The 26,003-nt window shown below is 42.9% G+C and overlaps 1 protein-coding gene across 2 annotated transcripts in view; it reads right to left on the bottom strand.

The window, feature by feature from the left end:
• Positions 1 to 26,003, bottom strand: part of KMT2B (lysine methyltransferase 2B) — a 79,809-nt gene that overhangs the window by 31,092 nt on the left and 22,714 nt on the right. For both annotated transcript variants that reach the window (XM_070950125.1, XM_070950124.1), the window contains exons 7-15: positions 22,666 to 22,721; positions 15,848 to 16,093; positions 15,282 to 15,376; positions 14,825 to 14,923; positions 13,730 to 13,843; positions 13,358 to 13,504; positions 9,834 to 9,929; positions 9,450 to 9,567; positions 8,241 to 8,354 (exon numbers count right to left, since the gene is read on the bottom strand). In XM_070950125.1, coding sequence (XP_070806226.1) covers positions 8,241 to 8,354; positions 9,450 to 9,567; positions 9,834 to 9,929; positions 13,358 to 13,504; positions 13,730 to 13,843; positions 14,825 to 14,923; positions 15,282 to 15,376; positions 15,848 to 16,093; positions 22,666 to 22,721 — 1,085 coding nt within the window. The remainder of the gene's footprint in view (positions 1 to 8,240; positions 8,355 to 9,449; positions 9,568 to 9,833; positions 9,930 to 13,357; positions 13,505 to 13,729; positions 13,844 to 14,824; positions 14,924 to 15,281; positions 15,377 to 15,847; positions 16,094 to 22,665; positions 22,722 to 26,003) is intronic.

Genomic DNA, 26,003 nt, shown 5'->3' on the forward strand with positions numbered 1-26,003 from the left:
GTAGTCCTCGACTTACAACATTTCATTTAGTAACCGTTCAAAGTTGCAACGGCACCAAAAAACGTGACTTATGACCGTTTTTCAGTTAAGATCGTTGCAGCATCCCCATGTGATCAAAATTCAGATGGCTCTTGCAGTGTCCCAAAGTCATGCAATTTCCTTTTTGCGACCTTCTGACAAGCAAACTCAATGGGGAAGCCAGCTTCACTTAACAACTATGTTACTAACTTATCCACTGCAGTGATTCACTTAACAAGTATGGCAAGAAAGGTCGTAAAGACTCGCTTAACAAATGTCCCGCTTAACAACAGAAATTTTGGGCTCAATTGTGGCCGTAGGTTGAGGACTACCTACAATATCTGGATTCAGATTTTATGCTAAGTTTCGTGCAATGTCTAAAATTAACGGTGACTTTGAAAATGATCATTTATGCTGCCTGATCTAACCTACTTGTTGAATACCCTGGTTGAAATAATAGTGCAGGGGTGTCAAACTCAATTTCTTTTTTTTTTTTTTTTTTTTTTTTTTTTTTATATACTTTATTGAGTTTTCCAATATTTAAAAAGACAAAATACAATCTCAATCTTGATCCGGGGTACGGTGTTTACACATTTCATAAGTCAAATATTGGATGGATTCCATCCATAACTATCACTATACATTATATTATACAATACTATATAATCCTCTACATTTCTATACAATTGAGTCCATTTCTGGTGTTTAAGCAACTATAGCCTATTATCATACTTTTATCCTATTCTTTAACCAATTATACCAAATTCCCCATACTTCATAGTGCTTAGAATTTTCTTCATTTTTTAGCTCGTTTGTCAGTTTAGCCATCTCTGCGCACTCTAGGATTTTATTTATTAATGTTTCCTCAGAGGGGGTAGATTTAGATTTCCAAAGTTTCGCAAAGGCTATTCTAGCCGCAGTAATGATTTGAATTGCCAAATGGGTTTTATTATTGTTGAGACCATCTTCCGTCATACCTAAGAGAAAGAATTCCGGGGCCAGGACTATCTCCTGTCCCATTATTTCAGAGAGCCAGAGTCGGATCTTTAACCAAAACTTTTTGGTCTCGGGACAAGTCCACCAAAGATGATAAAAGGTGCCGACCGTTTTTCCACATTTCCAGCATAAAGCAGAAGAGTTTGGGAATATTTTAGCCAGCCTGTCCGGGGCTAGATACCACCTATGCAACATTTTGTAGTGGTTTTCCCTGAATGTTGACGATTTTGTTATTTTGAGATTCCTATTCCAAGCTGTCTCCCAGTCATTGAAATTAAGGCCATATCCTAAGTTTTTCTCCCAAATGCTTAACTGTTTTTTAGCTATCATCTCCGCTCTATCCTCATCTAATATAAAGTTATAAATTTTGGATAGCATTTTCTTATCTGGACCCCAAATAATTTTATCAAAATATCCATATTTCATTTCAATACCCCTTCTATCTCTATCTTCTTGAAATCTAGACTTAATTTGGAGATAGTTCCACCAATCCAGATTGAACCCCTGGTCCCTCAATGCTTCCAGAGGTTTGAGCTTCCCTTCTTCGTCCAAGATATCCTTATATGTGCCCATTTTATAGTTTCCTCTCCTATTTGGGACCACTAGAGCTTCCATAATCGACAACCAGCTAGGAACCTTGGTATATATCTTCTGCCTAATTTCCCGCCACGTACAAATCAATGTCTCTCTTATTTTATGTTTATGAAAATACGTTTTCCTCCTATCCTTTATATCCCAGAGGTAAGCATGCCATCCTTCGTGGAGGTCATGTCCTTCTAGTGTCAGAGTTCTCCCTTCTTTTAATTTAATCCACTCCTTTATCCAAATTATTTTTGCCGCCTTTTGGTATAATTCCCAATCAGGGAGCCCAAACCCTCCCAAATTTCTTTTCCCTTGAAGTGTCTTAAGAGATATCCTTGATTTCTTACCCTCCCACAAGAAATTCCTGATATATTTATTCAAATCCAGGAAGAATTTTTTATCCAATGATACTGGTATGTTTTGAAATAAAAATAGAAATTTCGGTAGAATATTCATTTTGATCGCCGCAATTTTCCCGGTCAGGGACAATTTAAGTCTCCTCCACCTATCGAGGTCTTGATTGGTTTTCTGCAATAAGGGAATATAATTATCATCTTTTAATGAAGATAGTCTTGCGGTAATCCATATTCCCAGATATTTTGTTTTCTTAACTACCTGGAGGCCTAGTAGATCTTCTAATTCTTTCGTTTGTAGGTTTGTCATATTTTTCACGATTATTTTAGTTTTGTTCTTATTAAGTTTAAGGCCCGCGACTTCTCCATAGTTCTGAACTTCCTGCATTAATTTTGAGCCGGTGTCTAATGGGTCTTCAATTATAAAGGCGACGTCGTCCGCAAAAGCCTGGGTTTTAAATGATTCCTTCCTAATCTTTAAGCCTTTGATATCTTCATTTGCTCTAATCTTTCTAAGTAGGACCTCTAGTGCTAGAATGTAAAGTAAGGGGGATAGTGGACATCCCTGCCTGACTCCTCTTTGGATCTGAAATGTCCGAGTTCTGTCTCCATTCACTAGTATGTTTGCCCTTTGATTATGATAGATATTCTCTATCATCCTCCTAAAGTTAGTCCCGAATCCCATAAGATCTATTTGATTTATCATGAAGGTCCAATTTAAATTGTCGAATGCCTTTTGGGCATCAACAAACATTAAAGCCATCTGCTTTTCAGGGTGTTGTTCATAGTATTCAATAGTATTTAAGACTGTTCTCAAGTTGTCTCTAATCTGTCTCCCAGGGAGAAAACCATTTTGATCCTTGTGTATCCATCGGTTTAGAATTTTCTTAAATCTCTCCGCAATTATAGTCATAAATAATTTATAATCTGCGTTAAGCAATGAGATGGGTCTATAGTTGGAAATCTGTTTCGGGTCGGCACCTTCTTTCAGAATGATCGTCAGGTAGGCTTCCCTCCAGGAGTCTGGGATTGTTATACCAGCAATAACATCATTTAAAATTTCTAGCAGTTCCAATTTCAGGGCATCATCAAATTTTTGATATAGTTCCCCAGGGAGACCATCAGGGCCTGGGGTTTTATTCTTCTTTATTTTAGATAAGGCAGATCTTAACTCCTCTATGGTGATCTTTTCATTTAACATTTCCTTTTCTTCTTCCGAAATTTGAGGGAGGTTGGCTTCCAACAAATACTGTTCTACCTTATTTAACTCAATTCCTTCGTTTTTGTAAAGACACTCATAAAATTTTCTTATACTTTCTAATTTATCTTCTTCCTTTGTCAACAAGATGCCCTGCGGGTCTTCTAAAGCTAATATTTGGTTTTTTTCCTTCTCTTTTTTTAATTTATACGCCAACCATCTCCCCGACTTGTTAGCATTCTCGAAACAATAATGCTTAGATCTTCTTATTTTTTGAGCCATCTCCTCCTGGTCCAATAAATTCAATCGGTGTCTCAACATCAACCACTGTTGTTTCGTCTCCTCGTCTCCCGGTCGTTGCTGTAATTCGGCCTCAGTTTGTATTAATTTTTGAGTAAGTTCTTCTCTACTCTTTCTTTTTTCCTTATTTTTAAAGGCAGTATATGAAATAGCTATTCCCCTGACATACGCCTTCATAGTGTCCCACACAATTTCTTTGGCTGTCTCTCGATTCCCATTTTCTAAGAAGAAGCGTTTGATTTCTTCATTCAATTTTAGTGTAAACTCTTTTTCATTTAAGAGATTGGTCCTTAAACTCCATCTCTGTTGTATTTTCTTCATATCGTGGGACCAACTGATTTCTAGGAGCTTATGATCTGCCCAAGTATTAGAGCCCATATTAACTTTCTTTATTTCTAACGCCAATTTTCTGGTAGCCCAAACCATATCGATTCGGGACCAGGAGTTCTGTGGGATGGAATAAAATGTGAATTGTCTGTCCTGGGGATGTAAGGTACGCCACATGTCAATTAAATTTATCTCATCTACTAAGTCAAAGAAGGTCTTTGGTAGGGGAGATCTTTTATTCTTTTTTGTTATATCGCTCTTATAATCAAGCTTTGGATCCACAATTCCATTGAAGTCCCCTAGCATACAAATTTCAAGATGTGCCCAATTTGCCAACTGTTCCTGCAATTTCCTGTAGAATTTCCCTTGTTTTTTATTCGGTGCATAAACCCCTACCAATAACAGCCTAGCATTGCCTCTCGTTATTTCAACTATAGGTATTCTCCCTTTTCCATCTTTATATTTGCATTCTGCCATTATTCCTTTCTTAACGTAGATGGCGACCCCCCTTTTCCTTTTCTCAGCTAATGAGGAGAATACTTTACCAAATTTACAATAATTTAGATAATCAGCCTCATCTTTTTTTATATGAACTTCTTGGATGCAGATAATATCGGGGTTTTGTTTCGCCAATTTTGACAATATTATCCTTCTTTTTTTGTAATCATTTAAACCATTCACGTTTACCGATATGATCTTAGTATCGTTCATTTCTAAAATTAGTTTCTAGTCTCTTGTTCTTACTTGCCTTTTAAAGTTACGGCTCTCACTGGTCTTGATTTTTTTCCTCTTTCCTCAGTATCCTCCTTTTTCTTCTCCTCTTCTATATCTTCTCTAGTAATTTGCTCTTGGGATATCTCTTCTTCCGTATTTACTATCTCGTTATCCTCCTTACTAGTTTGCTCCTCCTCTCCTCCCCTTAGTTGTTCTAAAAAGTCCTGAGCATCACTTAGACAGTCAATTCTTATTTTCCTCCCTTGCCAGGAAATTTGCAATCCTTCTGGCAAAAGCCACCTAAAAATTATATTCCTCCTGTTTAGATGGTTTGTCAGGAACCTATAATTTTTCCTCCTTTCCCTCACTCTTCTCGGAATTTGTTTCAGAATATTAATTTCTTTTCCTCCATAGGTAATTTTTTCCTCCCGGGCTATGTTATACAGGATGTCCCTAACTTTTTTCCTAGCAAAACGCACATGGACCTCCCTGGGGAGTCTGTTCCTTCTTACGTAATTCGTCTGAACTCTGTACACCTCGTCAATCTCACGAATTATTTCCTGCTTATCTTGCTGCAGAGTTTCTGCAATCAATTCCGCCATCTTATCACCTAAGTCCTCCTCTTTTTCCTCCAAGATGTTCTGGAAACGCAAGTAAAACGAGGCCTTATCCATCTCAAGTTGGATCAGCGCGTCTTCTGTTTCTTTGTTTTGTGCCGACAAGGTTTGGTCCACTGTGTCCAGTTTTTTCTCGTTTTTTTCAATTCTTTGTTCTGCTTTTAAAATTCTGTTTTCGTTACTAGCAATAGCATTTTGGATTTCGTTCATTTTAAAATCAAGAGCATGGATGTCTGATTTTAGTTCAGAGTGGCTATTCAAGAGTTTTTCTTGCATCGCAAGCATTGTTTCTTGAATTGACTGGAGGGATGCTTGCACCGTTTGCAATGTAGGAGTTGCAGGGGGTTTGTCTAGTTTCTGAAGACCTTCCACTGATTTTTGGGTAGCTGGGGAAGACATCGCTAGGGTAGGTATAGATGTCGCTTTTTTACCGGTTTTCGCAATTGTGGAGGTCAGACTTGCCATATCTTTCAGGACCGATTTTTGGTCTTTTAATATCTCCTCTATCTTTCTCCAGATTCTCATCCAGTGGCACTAGCCACTTTTTCTCTGAGGAGCTTTCTTATATCTTTATTTCACTCCTTTGTTAGTCCTCCCTACAGTCTCAATAATTTCCACTTAATAGTAAGTTCTAGATTTCTAAATTACTGTGGTAGACTGCTATACACTTTCCAGCGATTAACAGTCACTAGTTATATAATTATATAATTATGTAATTAAAATTATATAGTTCTCCTCTAAATAGATTAAACAAAATATCAATCCTAATCAATTAATCACTTATAAGAATCTAAATTCACTCTTAATATTAAATAAGTAATATAATTAGATTGTACAAATAATTATTTTAAGTTAATAAATTCTAAGTTCTAAGTTCTAATCCTAATAAAGAGTATTGGTGTAGGTAAGTACAAATAGACATTCTGAGTTATATAAGTTGACCATAATAAGATAATAAGTTAATGAAGTCTGAGTTCAAATCTTAATAAAAATTGAATATAGATAAATATGATAAATATAAATAGGAATAAATAGATTACTATAAATATAAATAAATATGAAATACTATATATTACTGTACTATGAATATAAACACTATATAGTAATTAATTAGTAGGATACAATTCCCGATTCTTGTATATGATCAGACCCTATTTTTTTTTTTCTTTTTTATCTAGTAATACTGATAGAGATCTGAATTCTCATATATAATCAACCCCCCTTTTTTTTTTTATATATTAAATATATATATATATATATGTAATTTTTCCTTTTGTATATATCTATAAGATAGCTTAACAAATCTAATTATTAATATTTATCAATTTGAAAAGAGAAACAGAGTTCAATTATTACTATCCAGATATTCAAGAGAAGGATAAAGAAAATGTTGACATATATGAAAATGTGGGTATAAGTATGTTATTTTACGGAGTTATGGGGTTTAAATAGGAGGTCTTCCGTTTCTTCAATTTCCCGCTTTGCTGGGATCCAGCCAAACTCTATGATATTAGTCTCTGCCAGAACGTCTTCTTGTTCAACCACTTCTCATCCACTCTTCCGGATTAATGGACGTACTTCCTGTTTGATAGGAGCCTCAAACAGCCAGTCACTGTATTGCTCCTGCTCTCTTCCCCTCGATCCCAATATAAAACGCCGGTCCCAGCAATGGTCTTTCTTTTCTCCTTTACTCCCTCGCCACACCACACCTTCCAAAAACTCTTTACAGGTACGATCCACTCCCTCCGTTTTCTCGTCTGCTCTTCGGCTTATCAGATCGAATCGCCGGGAGTACAGGCTGCTCTGTCCTTTCTGTCACTGCCTCTCGCCGCTCCGAGCGCTCCTCTCCCAGCTCCTCCTTACCGCACGATCTCAGGTATAGGGAATAGGCTTGAGTCCGTCACCGCACCTCCGATCTTCTTCTAGGCTTCCCGTCTTAGTTGGTTATTGCTGCTTCGTGCCCGCCATGAATGGCCGCTCACCGCGTTGGCTAGGCAGAGCCGCCTGGTCCGGCGAGAGGTGATCGCACCCACCTCCCGCTCGTCCGGCTTCCTCTTTTGCCCGCAGGGCTCTCCGGGTCCCGCGTCCCCCAAGGGGATCCCCAAAACGCGATGCTAAAGGGTGTTGAGGAGCAGCAAGCACTCACTCACACCCTGTCACAGCAAATCGCCAACCGGAAGTCCCGTCAAACTCAATTTCATTGAGGGCCGCATCAGGGCTGTGGTTGACCTCAAAGGGGAGGGGGGGTGGCACAGCGACTAGGTGGGCGTGGCCAGCTTGAGGCCATTCCCCAAACTGCTGGCATGTTTCCTCTTCGCATTGGATAGACCGGGCTGAAGCCATGCTGGCCCGATCTTTCCTCTTCGCAATGGGTAGACCAGGATGGCCCCGTGGGCCGGATCCAGAGGTGAAATGCTCCTGGTTTGGACCGGATTGCCTGATCCGGTAGCGATGGCGGCAGGTGGTTCGGGGAACTGGTAGCAAAAATCCCTGCCCCCTCCCCTCCCACCATGCCTAGCTGAGCCACATGATCATCAGAGGCTTTTTTTTTTTTTACTTTTAAAAGCATTTTCGCTACAACTCTTCCGACGAAAAAATCCTTTTAAAAGTAAAAAAAAAAAGCCTCTGATGATTGTGCAGCTCAGCTGGGATCGTCAGAGGCTTTTCAAAGCATTTTTTTCTGCAACCTCTTGGCCGAAGAGGTGGTAAAAAAAATGCTTTGAAAAGTCTCTGACGATCCCAGCTGAGTTGCCTGATCGGCAGAGGCTTTTCAAAGCATTAGAAAAAATGCTTTGAAAAGTTTTTTTTTTTTTAAAGTTGGCCACGCCCACCCAGTCACATTACCCCCACCACTACCGAGTCACGCCCACAGAACTGGTAATAACAAATTTTACATTTCACCCCTGGCCGGATCCAACCACATCGCAGGTTGGATCCGGCCCACAGGCCTTGAGTTTGACACCCCTGTAATAGTGTAATGCGTGAAGCCAGTCTTGAAGAGATTTTGATGTAACAACAATGAGATCCATCTTCTTAGGCCTAGCTCTAGTTCCCTTCAAAATGTGGATGGACAACAAAAATGCTTGTCCCTAGTTAGCCTCGTGAACTAAACCATGTTGCTCCAGAAAAACAAACCTGAAAGTCCCTCGCACTTGGCATGAACCCAGTGGTCACACTTGGCACACTGCATCATCTTGCTCTCGTAGTCATTGTCTTCGTAACAGTGCAAGCAGATTGGGCAGTAGTTCCCTGCAGGAGGAAGAGAGACCACATGAAGAGATACGATGAAACCCCTCCAGCTTTTCAAACAAATGTTAAGATTTCAGCGTTTGCTCCACTGATGCCCTGTACTTCAGTATCCAAATAATATTCAGTTAACAAAAAACTGAAACACCTATAAAAACAGAACAGAAGCTGTTGGCCATAAAGCAGAATTATAACTGTGCCTCAGTGTAGGAAGAGAACAAAACTAAGATGCCTAAAAGGTTGAAAAATTAAACCATTTTTTAAATAGCTAGTCTGGTGGAATGGAGAAAATGTGGGCTAGAACTGAGGAGACCGAGCTCGAAGTCTGTTCTTTTTTTTATACATATATTGGTCATTGAAATGTTTAAACCAGCGGATTAAAAACCAATACAAAGTAATATAAAGTAAGGAAAAAAAAGAAAAAGAAATAAATCAAGGAAAGAAAAAAAAAGCAAAAACTGCTAGAAAAAAAGGTGAAGAAAAACAAAAAAAAAAGATATAAAAAGTGGCTTCCAATATTCTTCACAGCAGTTGTAAACACAGATATATTTTAATCTCTCTGAAGTTACATCATTCAGGTTCAAGTCTACGGCGCAGCCTTTCACTCTCAGCCCAACTTACCTTACAAGGCTGTTCCTATGGGGGAAAACTGGTAGGAGTAATCTATACCTCTGTAAAAATACAGGTAATGCATAGGCAAGAACTACCTTGGAAAGTGAGTATGGGGTAATGGTTAAAAGGATGGGCTGGCACCAGAGACTAATGGTCCATACATTGATTAAACATATATCCTTGTATTGAACCATTTGCTAAGCATTCAATTGATAACGATTATGAGCCATAGTAGCGCAGTGGTTAAAGTGCGGTATTGCAAGCTAACTCTGCCCACTGCCAAGAGTTCGATCCTGACCGGCTCAAGGTAGACTCAGCCTTCCATCCTTCTGAGATCGATAACATGATTGTTGGGGGCAATAGGCTGACTCTGTAAACTTCTTTTAGAGAGGGCTGTACAAAGTACTGTGAAGCGGTATATAAGTCTAAGTGCTGTGGCTATAATGGAAACTTGGGAAACTTTTCAGAGGATTTTACTGAGCTCACCTTTATTGTACAGCACAGAGCAGGCAGAGCAGAGACTGTAATCGCTGGACCATTCCGTGTCCCAGTTCTTCCCCGGCGCTGTCCCACAGCTTTTGCAGCGGATGCAGGCAGAACAGATCTGAAAAGAAGTAGAAAGCAAAGGATTCCACAGTTGCAATATAGGGACAGTTAAGCATGCAGTATAAAGGTTGTAGAGTTGACTCACTCTCATCCTCTACTCTAGTGTTTCTCAACCTTGGCAACTTAATTTTAAGGTACGTGGAGTTCAACTCCCAGAACTGAAAGTCAGCCAGCATAGCGGGCTGGGGAATTCTGGGAGTTGAAAGTCCACAAACCTTAAAAGTGGCAGAGGTTGAGAAACACCGCCCTACGTTTTCTACTTACCCAGCCCTTCCTCTTACGGAATGGTTTGGTGGGATAGTTGGGGCCAAGACAGGCCAAGTGATAACAGTTCCTGCAGCGCTCACACTCCAGCAGTTGCTGTCACGGGTTATAGAAGAAAGAGAGAAAGGGAGTAAGGGGGCGTGAAAAGTCGAGCTGCTACCCCTGTATTTGGAACCCTTCACATCTCCTAAAGGAGAACTCTTGATCAGAAATGCAAAAATGCACAGAGGAAAACAAAAGCAGGGAGCTAAACATACAAACTATGTTAAGAAAACCAGATCCTTAGAATTCTTCTTTAAAAAAATGTTAAATCTTAGTTTACAGAATAGAATAACAGAGTTGGAAGGGACCTCGGAGATCTTCTAGTCCAACCCCCTGCTTAGGCAGGAAACCCTACACCACTTCAGACAAATGGTTATCCAATCTCTTCTTAAAAACTTCCAGTGTTGGAGCATTTACAACTTCTGGAGGCAAGTTGTTCCACTAATTAATTGTTCTGTCAGGAAATTTTTCCTTAGTTCTAAGTTGTTTCTCTCCTTGATTAATTTTCATCCATTGCTTCTTGTCGTGCCCTCAGGTGCTTTGGAGAATAGCTTGACTCCCTCTTCTTTGTGGCAGCCCCTGAGATATTGGAAGACTGCTATCATGTCTCCCCTAGTCCTTCTTTTCATCAAACTAGACATATCCAGTTCCATCAACCGTTCTTTATATGTTTTAGCCTCCAGTCCCCTAATCATCTTTGTTGCTCTTCTCTGCACTCTTTCTAGAGTCTCCACATCTTTTTTACATCGTGGCGACCAAAACTGAACACCGTATTCCAAGTGTGGCCTTACCAAGGCATTATAAAGTGGTATTAACACTTCACATGATCTTGATTCCATCCCTCTGTTTATGCAACCTAGAGCTGTGTTGGCTTTTTTGGCAGCCGCAGCACACTGCTGGCTCATATTTATAAGGATGTTTCTCCATCTTCTACTCAAATGCCTATCCGGCCTGCCATGCTGTGATTATTGAATCCACCTGCCTTTTGTTCAAATTGGCACCTTCATTCCCCTACTTCATGCACAGCTGTAATACTGCTGGTTTTTTGCTCGTTTAACACCCTTCCCTTACTTCTGATTGTCTTTCCTGTATGTTTTGATTAAAAAAGAAACTTGCAGAAATACCTCTCTCCAGTTGAGAATCCTTTGGCTGTTTACTGGTAGTCCTTGACTTACGGCCACAATGGATCCCCAAATTTCTGTCGCTAAGCGACACATTTTTTAAGTGAGTTTTGCCTCATTTCACGGCCTTTCTTGCCACGGTTGTTAAGTAAATAACACAGGTTTTTTTTTTTTTTAAATTTGATTTATATGCCGCCCTTCTCCGGAGACTCAGGGCGGCTTACAATGCGTTAAGCAATAGCCTTCATTCTTTTGTATATTTTATACAAAGTCAGCTTATTGCCCCCACAACTGGGTCCTCATTTCACCTACCTTAGAAAGGATGGAAGGCTGAGTCAACCTTGAGCCTGGGGAGATTCGAACCTGCAGTAATTGCAGGCAGCTGGTCTTAATAACAGGGTGCTTTAAACCACTGTACTACCAAGTTCTTAAGTGAATGTGGCTTCCCCATCGACTGCTTGTCAGAAGGTTGCAAAAGGGGATCACATGACAACAGGACACTGCAACCATCATACATACATGTTGATTGCCAAGTGTCTGGATTTTGATCATGTGACCATGGGGATGCTGCCTCGGCCGTTAAGTGTGGGAAAATGGTCATAAATCTTTTTTTTTTCAATGCCGCTGTTAACTTTGAAAGGTCACTAAATGAAAGGTTGTAAGTCGAGGACTAACTGTAACATCAGTTATTGTGCTTCTGGCACTGCAAATCAACCTCCAATGTGCTTTGTTTATTTACTGGGCTTCTATGTTGCTACAAACTCTGAATGGGTTATTGGATGACAACGGTGGCAGCCGAGAACATGCCGCAAACATGTGCAGGGAGATGAGATGGGATCATTGCCAGCCTGACTGAAGTTACAATTTGGCGGACGCTGAAAGGACCCGAGATGGTAGGAATCAAAGGCACAGACAACGTTTTTCCAACGTTGGCCATTTTAAAGTAGGTAGACTTCAACTCCCAGAATCCTCCAGCCATCATCTTAAAGAAGCCAAAGGTTGAGAAACACTGGGATAGGGCAACAAAAAAACCATAAAGTCTTGAGACACAGTGAGGGAGCGATCTGAAATACAGCATTTGGTCAACTGTTCGCTGTCCTAAGCACACAAAAGTCCATTGTAGCCCGCCGGCAGCCAGCTGAGCTGGCAGCAGAGTCAGACAGTGAGGAGGTTGGGGAGGAACTTGGGCCAGTCCTGGAGGCTGGGGAAAGCTCGGATGAGGGCTCTGCATTGGAAGCAGAGAGGGAGATAGACAGCAGTGAGGCAGAGGAACAGCTGGAGCCCGTTCACAGGGTGCGCATGCGCAGAGCTGCCAGAAGACAAGAGCAAGGTCAACTTGGGAGTAAAGCCACACTTTGGAGATGATTGGCCCCTCCCATAGGAAACAAAAGAGGAGCGAACAGGGAGGAGGCTTTTGCAGGAAGCAATTCATTTGTTCGGTAGTTTCAAGAGTGAAAAGTTCTGTTCGTGACTCTAAGACACTCTGTGCCAAGTTTTGCCTTACTCTGCATTTGGAAACAAGTTACGTGGCAGCTTGCCAAACGAGATAAGGTATGTTGATAAATATTCCTTTGAAAAACAGTTTGGACAAGCGTTGCTGACTGTGAATGAAAGTAATTCACAGTTGTGTAAATAAAAGAGGTTTTGCTGGGACCAATTCCTGCTTCCTGCTTCTTAAGGGAGCCTAGGTCAGAACCAAGCCAGAGAAATGGAATATAAATACTAAAGAAGTTACTTTTTTTCTGGGTGAGAGAGAAGGGGGCGGAGGAGAGCACCAGGGAGACAAATCAAGATTCAAATCAGCTAAAAGGGAACCAGTGAAGCCATTTGGGAGATGGACTACTCATGTTAAAGAAATCAAGAGTTAAGAAAATAATAGGACGATGGCTCTAGAAAAAGAAAAGAGAGAGAGAGCGCACATTCGTGAAAAAGGAAGAAAGGAAGGAAGGAAGGGTTTTGGGCGCAAAAGAGGAAGCCAAAGGAGGATGGGATTATGGTGTTCTTGAAACCTCAGTTTATTGCCACTTCTGCTATTGCTACATATGCCCGTTTTTGGTTACGTTGCCCGAGTCTGGGCTTAAAGAAGGGGAATGATGCCCTGCAAACTCTCTCCTCATTAATCCTGAAACTGGAGATAAAGACCAAGGAGCAATTGATTAAATGTCACTTTCCTGACCCTTCAAATCCTCCTTCCATGAGCTTGAAAAAAGCGAAGAGCACTGCCGTTTCCAGAATGCTGACTCCTCATGCCCCACTTAGAAAAGAGCTGTTGGGTGATGCAATGATGGACAGCTATTTTGCTGTTAGCAGAAGGGGCATACAGGCCATTACACACACACACACACACACACACTTCCTTACCTTGGATGCTTTGTTTTTGCGGTCACAGACATAACAGAACTTGCAACGGCGACAACACCAGCTGTCCTCCTGCTCGGGCAGTGGCTGTTCATCCTCCTCCAGGCAGAAGACATGGAAAGGATCACAACATACCTGGCAGTACACAAGCTGAAGAACAGGCAGTAGTCTTGTTAGCCATCCTACCTCCATGAAAACAGGCCACAGGAGTCCTTTTTGAATCCCCAAATCCCACCCAATTCTGAGGGTAAAAAGACCCCACTATGCAACTTCCACCTTAACGATTCCAAATGGGAAGTAAACCCCTTCCTCAAATTCCTGCCTAGGGGAACTCACGCCCCCACCTTTCGGTACTTCTCAGCTCCTCGGACCCACCTGATGGAAACCTTTGCTTGCGCAGAGCAGGCATACCACCTGCGTGGTGACTGGTACTGAAGTGAGGATGCTGAGACCGCCCATCAGCCAGACGTTCTCCAAGTCACAGTCTTCCTATAGGGCACACAAGTGAGGGAAACAGTTTGCTCTAAAAGCTACAGAGCCACACGCACTAAATCAGTGAACTGAAAGGGAATTTACAAATCTTACAAAATTTACAAAGGTAACTTTGTACTAGGCTAGGTATACCTTCTTCTGATGACAATGACAGAGAGAGACAGACAGACAGACAGATGGAAGAAGAGGAGAGAGAAAGAAAGAAATTAAGAAAGAAATTAGGAAAGAAGGAAGTGTGGGAGGGAGGGAGAGAAGGAAGGAGGGAAGGAATAGAATAGAATAACAGAGTTGGAAGGGTCCTTGGAGGTCTTCTAGTCCAACCCTCTGCTTAGGCAGGAAACCCCACACCACTTCAGACAAATGGTTATCCATCATCTTCTTAAAAACTTCCAGTGTTGGAGCATTCACAACTTGGAAGGAGGGAGGGAGGGAAGGAGAAAGAGAGGGGGCGAGAGGGAGGGGACCAATCAGCATGAATTGTACTGCAGTTTGGGAACGACGCAAGAAAAATCCTCCTGTGCACTTAACAAGACTAATTAGGAACTTAGATTTAGAGATCAGAATCTATTCAAAAAATTAAAACTAAAATGAACATCTTATACCGAATCATAAAAACAAGAACCATCACATATCCTTTAATGTTGGACAAACAAGCTTACAAAACTGTGCACTGGTACATAGATCAGCATCCAAACCTTGTACCTGCTGAAACTGCAGAACCATCTCTTAGGGTAGCCCTGTGCATAGCATGCTGCAGGAGCCTAGACCAAAATTGTTTGGGTCTGGTTCAATAACATCTATAGAGCCACTTGGGTTTAATAGGCATGAAGCTGTAAATAACAGATTTAGGAACAAGTGCCAACTGAGATTTTGTTCCACCAGGGAATACGCTTTGGAGTCTAGCAATTGCCAACATGACTTCGCTGCATATGGCATTCTTTCAACTGGGTGTCTGTGAGACAGATGTTCCTGCCTCACCTTGAAATCAACCCTGAGACGGTGGACTCCATCCGTGGATTTCTGTTTCCCATTCCAGCCATTGGAGATGGAGGGGAGTGAGGCAGAAGGAGGGATGTCCTACGAAGGACAGAGAAAAGAAGGAAAGATAACGGCAGATTAACAGAATATTCTGAGACGTTTACTGCGGTTGCCTGTGGGATGCACAATGCTGGTATTAGAATATGACGAGAGAAGAAATAAATATGGGGGAGGGTAAGGAAGGATGAAGGAAAAATCGGCATATTTTGCTACAAGGGAAATGAATCTTGGTGAACTTGCCATTTGGCTCATATCCTACTTAAAGAACACAATGCACAGTGGATTCCTTGAAGTCCCTGATGGGCACTGTGCATCCTCCTGAGTTACGATACAAACAACAATAAAACCTTGCCCAGATGTGCATCTTTGCCTCTCTCACCTTTTCTTGATGGCTCACCTTCTCTGGTTTCTTCCTGGCTTTCAGCTGCACCACAGGCTGCAAAGAACTTTTACGGGGCCGACTTTGCTCCTCGGAGTCCACGGGAAGCAAATCTGGAAACATACGAGCATCTTAAAAGCGTATTTTCTTTGCATCAGACTCAAACAGGATAGAGAAGCTACTTTATTCTTCACCTTGAAAGCACAAAGCATGGTAAATCTGCTAATTTTTACCTCAGAGAAGCTATAAATCAACAATATATCAGAATCTACTGGATTATCTTATCACTGAGCATCAAAAATTTCTGGCTTGCTGTAACATCACATCAGACCAAAATGAGACCACCTCTCAGGTCCCGTGTGTATTTTTTTTGGGTCATCCCATCAAGAGCTTCCTCTTAAAAAGAAAATTGTGACCATGATGGGCACACCAATAACCACAGCCACAGTTTCAGATACAGTATATGTGGGAGCTTATTGCTTTGTGCAACTGGCGTAGATGGAAGGTACGGATAGGCATGGCAGGGGGCACAATCTCTGTGTGTGGAAATCATGGACCAAGCAACCCGAAAGCTCACAGCTCACCTGAGTCTCGGGAAGATTTCCGGCGATGAGTGGCTGAGCCAGAGGCCGGCTCTGTGTCTGAGTCAGAGGATTCAAAGATGTCATATGAGGGCCTCTGCTTGACGCAGCGCCGGGCTGACTTACGCTGCAACAGAGAGTCTTGCTCAGCAGTCTCTGTGGCCCCCAGCATGACTTCCCAGGGGGCTGGAAACTCCTCTTGAGAATCCTCTGAATCCCAGGGGACGATGGGCTTCACTACTGTACGGCCTGAAGACAAAGGCATGGGTGAGCGGAGCCCGGCAGCCCAACTCTAACGGCAAATGGATGTTGGGCAGAAGGACCATTTCCTCCCCTTTCCTCCAGCCCCCGTTGCACTCTCCCCAAGACTTGTTATAAATGCATCATGAGGGGTGGGGAGGTGGGAGAGAAAAAATGAATGCAAACCCTTGAACTTATTAGGCATGTTACTTAGTGCAGTTGACTGCAGTCCCAACACGCTCTGAACATCTTGACCAGACCCAAAATTCAAAAGCTTCTCCTGCTCAAGTTAGGTGGTTCTACCAGCAGCATCCACTTTCAGCTCAACCTACTGCTCAGCGCTGGAGGACTGACAAGGGCCAAGAAAGGATCTCGAGTTGCCAAAAGAATATTTATGTATCTCTTTGCTGCGACCAGAAGGGCATTTGGGTTTTAGCAGCCCAGATTTAGTACTGGTGAGAGATGGTAACTCTGACCTGCCTTGTGGAAGAAGCCTCAACCTTCGGCTGTGGCTCTTTGCTTAGCCGCTGACCCATCTAAGGGTCTCCCCTTCCCATGACCAAGTCTTCATGAGCTCACTTACCTTAGCTACAGCTCATCTTCCATCTATGGTGGCAATGCTTTAATATCCCCCTCCCTCCTGTCAGCAATCTAGGTTTACAATCACTACCCATCCCTGAGGGAAATGCTGTTTAAGGCAACTCCTCCCCCCCCTCCCCAGTCTTCCTATCTAAAAGGCTGATAAAGGTTCCTCCTCTTTACTTTCTCATTTCCAATACAAAAGAGATTTAAGCATTCTACAGCCAGGAGCAGAGAGATAAGAGGGAGAAAAAGTAGATGGGATTTCAGAAGCCCAGATTACTACCTAGGTCATTGTTCCTATCACACTGAGGACCTTGGCTCAAGGCTCTCAGCTCCTATGTAGATCCAACTTTAGTCAGGCACTATGGATTTTACTCAAGAGGTAAAAAAATAAAACCTGCAATGGATTGTAATTCTCCTTTGCTACAGGAAACCCAAGGAGCAATGTTCTTCCTTTCTAGCAGTTCATTGTCTACTTTCTCATATGCAGATGAAGCGAAATGAAGGCTCTGATCCCAACCCCTCCCCCCCCTTGAAGGTACCATTAAGAGGGTTTTTTTGTGTGTGTGCTTCTCCCATTGTTAATTAATTGGTTCAGAAGTACAAATGAATTGGAAATTCAAAGGAAGGGGGGGGGGAGGCGGAAGGCCAAAGCTTCCTGCCTCTGCTCCCTTTGTGGAAGCTGAAAAAAAAAAAAGATTCAGCAGCTCCAAAGAAATTCCCCAAAATGAGGCTGCACCTTCTATATAGCATTTCTCCCAAGCCACCCTCAGAACTGAGCGGAAGAAGTCAGGAATCTGAGCCCCAATTCTCTCCCCACCCCAAGAGCAGAACAAGCAAGAGGTCCTCTCCCCCCCACCCCACTCCTTGTGCCACCTCCCCACCTTCAGCCTCCTTTCCCAGATTTCTCTGCTCACATAAGCAAGGTTTCTTCAGTCTGCACAGCAAGGGAGGGCATTCTCATAGGCATGCAGGCTCTCCTCTGGTCATGCCCCCTCAGATCACAATGGCCTCCCCAGCCCAGCCCCTTCCTAGTACCTGCCCATTTCCTCCCCATAATCCGAAAAAAGAAAGAGAGGACCTCCACCCCCTCCCATGGTTCCAGCATTATCTATGGTATCCATGGCTCCACCCATCCCAGTCTTTAACAAACCTACAGCATTCCCCTCCGCCTAACAAGGGCCTTTTTCCACTTGGGGGCCTCCAGAGGTACTTAAGGCTGCAATTCCCAGAATTCCCCAGCCAGTCTCTGGATGATGCCAATTTGGGGAAGGCTACAGTCTACTTTTAAAGGCGGGGTTTCTTCCAGAGCATCGAAAAGTGTGGGGGTGGGTGGGAGGGGAGGAGAGAGAATGAGGCAAATTGCTGCCTGAGACTCCTTCCTAAAGTGCATTTAAAGTGGTACTTACAGATGGTCGAAGTTTTAAGCTAGGATTCTCAGCCTGGTTGTGTGGACTTCCAACTCCCAGGGTTCTGAGAATTCTGGGAGTTGAAGTCCTCAAACCTTTCAAGCCGCCAAGGTTGAGAAGCATCTAAAACAGGGGTCCCCAAACTTGGCAGCTTTAAGACTTGTGGACTTCAACTCCCAGAATTGAATGGGAGTTGAAGCCCACAAGTCTTAAAAGCTGCCAAATTTGAAGACCTCTGATCTAAAGCTTAAGCACCAGGGGGAAACAACAGAAGGAGAAGGAAGACATGGGTTTATAAGCAAGCAGCAAGCATGGGTAATTTCAGCTAGGCTGGGTTACAGCATTAATTAGGGATAAACAGGAGGACTAGGAATCTGCTCGTTGAACAGCAAAGGTTTCCTACTTATGTTGTTCCAAGAACTGCATCACAAAAACTTGGTTGTTTCTAACCTTCCGGATGTTTTATTGTGAGAGCGGAGAGTGGTGTGAGCTTGGTTTGAGAGCCGTCCCCAATTCCTGGGCTCAGAGGCAACCTATGTCCGAACAACCTGCTTATTCAGGCCAGTTAGTAGTTTCACTGGCCCAGTAAGCAAAGTTTATTTAGTTTTCCCATTTGGTACTTTTTGTTGTTGTTGTTGTTGGTGGTGGTGGTGGTTAGCATTTTGTGCAACCTAGCTCCATTTCTCCTTAGCATAGGCTTCGACGTATTGTATGAGCCAAGGAAATGGGTTAATTTGGTACGAAGGTCAAAGGTGTGCTGTAAACTCGGACTTCGCGCATGTTCATAGAACTAAGCCACTCCCACACGCTTCGTTCCAGTAATCAATGCATCAACCTCTGCAGGTCCCAAGCCTGTTCAACTGTGATGGAAGCCAGGATCGAGACATCTGAGGAGGCCACAGGTTAGGGGAAAACTGCAGTAGATAACAGGAAGTGGGAATATCAGGACTAAGGGACCAATTCAGCCCACCGATTGGCGTGACTTTTTTTCTTTCACGTCCACCCCAAATCAAGGAACTTGGGTTTAAACCGAGCTCTTATATTTAGACCGCCTATTCTAGGCTATGACTCAGGATGGTCTTACTTTCAAGGTGACTTTAGGGAAGTTTTCCCGCTGCGAGCCTCAGCAACCCCAACACGCATGTGCAGGACAGAGAGCACCACATATCCCATTTCCCAAGGCCGTTTTTAAGGATTAGTAGAGCGTGAGGCATTTTAAGAGCAATTAGAACACTGGAAAGCAGGATATAAAGGTTAGATAGCATTTTAATAGTCGCTTTAAGAGGGTAAATGTTTCCATATGACAGGAGCCTACAAAAAAACTGAACTCTGAAGGGCAAGAGAGGGTCAAGATGGACGCACGGCTAATGTCAGCGGTAGAAAATCTGCACCGTTTGGCAATATCATAGAAGTGCTTATATCCTCACCAATAATGAAAACTTAAAATTGCAGCAGATCAGATTTCCACGTTCCCATTGGAAGGGCAGCAGAAGAACAGCCCGGGGGTTTGCCAAATATTTTTGTTTTTGGAATCCCTCGCTTGAGGAAACAAAAGACCAAGATGAGTATCATATTTCTTTCGTTGGGGACACAGGTGACTGGAGAAATGGTGCTAGGAGGAAAGAAATCTGAGGCCAAAGGGCCTGTTTTAAATAGCTTTGGGGCAGGAGACAATGACCTAAACAGGGTATCTCTTTAAATTACATTCCCTTTCATGGCTATATTTCCGTGAAACCAAATATGTATCTCCAGAGAAAACAGTAAGGAGCTTATGTCCCCAGGATCGAAGACGTGGCCTGGAGGTTGTGTGATGGAGCCATCTTCCTTAAGCTAAGCGGGACCAACCCTAGTTAGCATTTGGAAGAAGGACCGGATGGGAAACCTTGGGGCACCAATCTCAGGTTTCATGGAATTAGTGAAAGACAGCCTGCCCAAGATTGTCAACTAGATGGAACAATATTTCAAATTGCAAACAGGTACCAATAGTTCATGATTCAGGGCTTAGGTGTATTTGTCACAGCATGAAACAAGGGGAGTGAAAGGAACAGCACATTCTAGGGGGAAACAAGCACAATTCAGTGTAATGGCTACGGACAATACACATTAAGAAGAAACAAGATACAGAGCTGGGAATACGTTCAACCAGGTCACTGGACCAGTTAGCATCCACTCAAGAGTGGGCAACTACTCAGTGATAAAGAGGTCATGCTTTGTAGAAAGTTCCTAAAATAATTTTTGGCAGCTCCAGAGGGAAACAGCAGGAGAGGGGAAAGGCTGGCCATCGGAGAGCTGCTGACAGCCCAAAGACATGAGGGTCAAAAAGTCTGACCTGATATGAAAGTGTTTCCTTGGTGAAAAGATCAACTGTGACTGTGGAGGTAGAGCAGGTCTTTGGAATTTATTTCATTTTAATATAAAGCTTGTGTGCAATCAAGCACGTTTTTTCAGAAAGCAAAAATCTTAAGAAATAGGTCTATGTCTATGAAGGTTCTTAGTCATCCAGGTCATGTCTGTCCCAAAGGTGCTTTTTCAAGGGGCAGCTGGACTTGACTTTGGTTTTTCCTTGAGGGCATTTTGCTTCTCATCCAAGAAGCTTCTTCAGTTCAGAGCTGAAGAAGCTTCTTGGATGAGAAGCGAAACACCTTCAAGGAAAAATAAAGGAAGTTCAGTTGCCACTTGGAAAAAAACCCCACCTTTGAGCCAAGAACAGGTCAGCTCTCTGGCCTCAGATCTTTGGATCTGGACAGCCTACAAAGCTAAACCGACTGCAATGTTCATCGAGAAATAAAAAGCAAAATTAGAGGCCAAGTCCCAACAGTAATGAGCTGCTTCTAAAGTGTTTTTTTTTTTTTTTTTTTTAATTTGATTTATATGCCGCCCTTCTCCGGAGACTCAGGGCGGCTTACAAGGCGTTAAGCAATAGCCTTCATCCTTTTGTATATTTATACAAAGTCAGCTTATTGCCCCCACAAACTGGGTCCTCATTTCACCTACCTTAGAAAGGATGGAAGGCTGAGTCAACCTTGAGCCTTGGAGAGATTCGAACCAGCAGTAAATTGCAGGCAGCTGTGTTAATAACAGGGTGCTTTAAACCACTGTAGTACCAAGGCTCTGTGTTGAGGCCTAACTGCACAAAGCAGCCCAATATTAAATCATCCTAACTCAATAGGGCCTCTGCCCCCACCCCCCCCCACCTCAATATTCTTGAAGCAAACTGCAATAGAAATTTATTTATTTAAAGATTCTCTGGAAACTACTCTTCATGAAACAGACTTTGCTCCAAGAAACATGAAAAAGGCCCGGGGGAGTGTGAGTGAGCAGACATTGTTCAATAGCAGCACAGCAGTATCCTGGGGGGGGAGGGCAGAAGATGAGTTTGGATCCTCCCGAGTGGGACATCTGATGTTCTGTATGTTTATCATCAAGCCACATAATGCATGATTTGGTTTCTGGCATAAATTCTGTACACAGATCCTCAGGAGCTCACCTTCACTTGATGACCTTGATATTTAATAACTGCCTTGGTCATCCAAGGTGACTGACTGGGCTGGCAGGAGAGGACATGACTTTGAGTTCCTTCTCTGCTTGGTTTTCATATTGGTTTCACCTCTTCTGTGACCAGTACAAAACACCTTGAAAGCCCTCAACCTTAAGAGCAGGCTAGTCACCTTTGGGGGCTTGTTGATAATATTCTACAACAAGCATGTATTTTCAACAAATATGTAGGGAACTGCAGCACAGAAATGTACCATAAAGAGGAATGTGTTCCTCCCACAGCCCCAAAAGGGAAGGATTCTATGGTCCAAGGAAATGAGCTTTTCTTAAGGGAGGTACCATTTCTTCCAAAGAATACTACATGCTCCCCCCCCCAAACTTGGACCCTTCCTTTATTCGTCTCATAGGACTTAATGCTTCTTCCCCATCCCTGACGGTTTACATACCACATTTCAACTTCTTCACAAAATCGTGCCGTGTTACAATTTAATATGTTCAATCTGCACAGGTTGTAAAATAGAAACCCGCCAATATACAAAGTGAGTCATTAGCAATGGTCATTTCCATTGGTCAACCCGCCTTTCCACAAACATTTACGCCCCGTGTGGTTTAACAGGAAGGTAGATAAAACAAACAAAGCCGAATCGAGGAAACAATGAAAGTGTATCAAAAACACACAATTGCAAAAAGCTACAATTAAAGACAGTAGAAACATTAGCTTTGGACTTATACAAAACTTTTCAAAGGCAAAACTACTAGAACATTAAAAAGCCTGTCTAAACACAGGCACTTGGGATGTGAAGCATCAAACGTTATTATTCATTCCGGCATAATGTAGAAATCAGTGCTCGCCATCCAAGTTTGGACATTCAGTGCAGAATTCCAGCCCTTTGGTATGGGCTGGACTTTAGCTAGTATGGTTATACAAAGGTATACAAATATTCCAAAAAAAATATATATGCCCCTGACTAGGTGGTCATAGAATATCTAACAGGAAAACCAAAGACACACACACAGAGAAGGGACCACACATGATCACGCAACCAAGTCACAGGAGCACATTAGTCCAGCCATGTTCAATCACTCAACTGTTACCTTTCTTAGACAGCCGTTCCACTCGCCGTGCTTCAATCTTGTCGCACTTCCGATACCTGTCAGCCAGACATACATTGTCAGAGTAGAGGAAAAAAGAAAAACTACCTCCAACAGACTCTTCAGCCCAGGGATTTAGAAATAAGCAAGGACACAAGCTTGGGAGGGGGACACATCTGGACTTTAGGAGAGCACAATAGCAATAGAAATAGGACTTAGATTATATACTGCTTTACAGTGCTTTATAGCCCTCTCTAAGCAGTTTACAGAGCCAGCCTATTGCCCCCAACAATCTGGGTCCTCATTTTACCCACCTCGGAAGGATGGAAGGCTGAGTCCAACCTTGAGCCTGGTGAGATTCGAACTGCCAAATTGTAGGCAGCCGGCAGTCAGCAGAAGTAGCCTGCAGTACTGCTCTCTAACCACTATGCAACCACGGCTCAAAGGGTAACATGGCTGCCACAGTGGACTATTAAGTAGAAATACCAATTGATTAAATGTTGAATTCTCTAGTGTCACGGTAAGCCTTTTGTGGGGAACCAGGATCGTTCCTGAAAATATGCCAGAATCTGATGTTTTGTTTGGCAGCAATGCCAACTTCCTGTAATTATTTTAAAAGATGTTTTTAAACGGCAGGCGGAGTGGGTGGGCTCTGGATGCCTCATGATGCCTGAAGCCCCTTTTTTCTCACCCTAACTGAATTCACATTTGACAGCCATTGAAACGTAAGTCATACAGACCAGAGGCTTTTTATAAGCCTTTATAAGCCTTTTAAGAAGAGACTGGACAGCCAACTTGTCTGGAATGATATAGCGTCTCCTGCAGGAAGTTGGACTAAAAGACCTCCAAGGTCCCTTCCAACTCTGTTATTCTGTAATAGGTTAGACGCAAGCCTTAAGCAAAGCCAGCAGCAGAGCCCTAGGCCTTCCTCAGGACAAGGTGGGTTCATTGGAGAAATTAAGTAGAAAATTGGTCTTTCTATCACATCACTCTGCTAGAAGCAAGAGAGACACGTGTCCTAAGACAGGAAAACAATGACTCCGATTAAAATTAGGAAACCCACGTGTGTCACAATAATTTGGATGTCAACTCATAAAGCATCCCTGGCCTGCTCTCAAGTTGCCATAGGCAAGGGAGATGAGAAAATGGCAAAGCAGCATGGCAGCCAAAAACAAAAGCACATTCCAGACATATCTCTCTCAAGGCTGTCTCCCAGGGCTTCCTACAGTGGCCAGAGGGGAGTGATCTCTACAATCCGCGAAATTGCTCCGTTGGAGAATGTGACTGATGACACACCCTGGGGGGAGGGGGGAAACAGAGTCAAGTCTGCGCTGTAAATTATGTGGGGTCAGAGTTGGCTTCACTTGGAACGTGCCAACATGAAGTTCCTAATAAATAACTGGGTTTCTTTTGAAACTTGGCTCGACGCTCATGATTTAATTAGGGCATCCATCGGAACCCTGACATTGGACACATGAAGCTTTCCAAATGTATTGGGTATCTGAATCCTCCCACTGGCTGGCTGGATGTAGAAGTTGAAAATCAACCTCTTGGCAGGACCAGGTTGGGAGAAGGATGGCTTATGCTTAAAATGAAACCTCTAAGACTTGCTGGGGGAAATGCAATGTCCTGCCTGCACAATTTGTAAATTTCTATTCCCCTCCCCCACACCTATGAAAAAGAAAAAGAATTTTCATCCTCCTTGACAAGTATGCATTGTCCCATGAGGGAGAAGACTTGAGATTCTATTGTAGTGTTTTCAGTCTTGGCCACTGTAAGATGTGTTGGCTTCAGCTCCCAGAATTCCTTAAGACAGGTTGACTGAAGAATTCTGGGAATTGAAGTCTACACATCTTAAAGTTACCTAGATTGAAAAAGAGTGGTTCTAGTTCTATAGAGTTCCAAGAGTTTTCTTCAGGGATTATTTTCTCCGTCCTACACTTCTGCCGTTTTCATTGCAATCTTATTGTTTTTCTGTTCCAGGAAGATCATGCCCCAAAACAGGATATTTCTAAACTCTAAGGACTGTGTGAGTGCGTATAAGAAAACAAAGGGGTCCTTGGTGCTCTCTGAGCTTGGTTGTTTTCTTGCAGACGTTTCATTATCCAACTCGGTAACATCATCAGGGCTAGCCTCCTGAGACTAGAAAAAGAAAACAAGGCTACCGAGTTTGCCTAATCACCTTCTCCTTCCTGCCCTATCGCACATATTAATAATAAGAGTCCAAAGACTCACAGCAGGCAATATCCAGTTGTAGAAAATTGTAAGACAGTCCTGGAAAGAGAGAAAGGAATTCCAGCAGTGAGTTAGATGCTGGTAGGGTGGCATCTGTTCAGCTTCAGAGCACTCAGAAGTGACACACTACCTACTCAGAGCCAAATTATGAGACTAGAAAAAAGGCAAGATAACAAAAGGAAACGGGCTATCCCAGTGGTGGGATTCAAATAATTTAACAACTGGTTCTCTGCCCTAATGATCAGCTGGGTGGGCGTGGCCAGGGGGTGTGACAGGCAGCACTTGGCCTCTGGCACCCGAGAGCAAAAATGGGCTGCCGGGAGGGGGGGGGATACCCGCTGCGCCCCATTTTGGGCCTAGTAGGCCTGCCTGAAGCCTCTGGGAACAAAAACGGGCTGCAGGGGGGAGGGCATTGTACCTCCCCGGGCCTCGTTTTGGACCTAGTAGGCCTCCCTGCACTTATCTGGGGAGTCAAAATGGGGCGCGTGAGGACTCCTGGAAGGGGAGGGGAATTTAACAACCGGTTCACTCAAACCTGCCCGAACCGGCTGAATCCCATCACTTAGCCAACTCAACCTGATAAGAGTTTGGGATCTTTATCACAATCTGTGTGGCATGGTGAAGTTTGCATTTACAGATAGTCCTTGACTTACAACAGTTCATTTAGTGACCGTTCAAAGTTACAACGGCACTGAAAAAAATTGACTTGTGACCATTTTTCACACGACCGTTGCAGCATCCCCACGGTCACGTGACTTACATTCGGATGCTTGACAACTGACTCACATTTATGACGGTTGCAGTGTCCTGGAGTTATGTCACCCCTTTTTTGCGACTTTCTGACAAGCAAAGTCAATGGGGAAACCAGGTTCACCTAACAACCGTGTTACTAATTTAAGAACTGCAGTGATTCACTTAACAAACGTGGCGAGAAAAGTCGTAAAATGGGGCAAATTAACTTTAAAAATTTCTCACTTGGCAATATAAATTTTCGGCTCAATTGTGGTTGTAAGTTGAGGACTCCTTGTATTTAACTTGCACATTAATTGTGATACAGATTTATAGAGAATATAACACGCCATGCTTATATTTCAGTATTCTGACTC

Source organism: Pituophis catenifer, unplaced genomic scaffold, assembly GCF_029215685.1.
Source record: "Pituophis catenifer annectens isolate HBS135680 unplaced genomic scaffold, rPitCat1.0.hap2 SCAF_9, whole genome shotgun sequence".
In the NCBI taxonomy this organism is placed as follows: Eukaryota; Metazoa; Chordata; class Lepidosauria; order Squamata; family Colubridae; genus Pituophis; species Pituophis catenifer.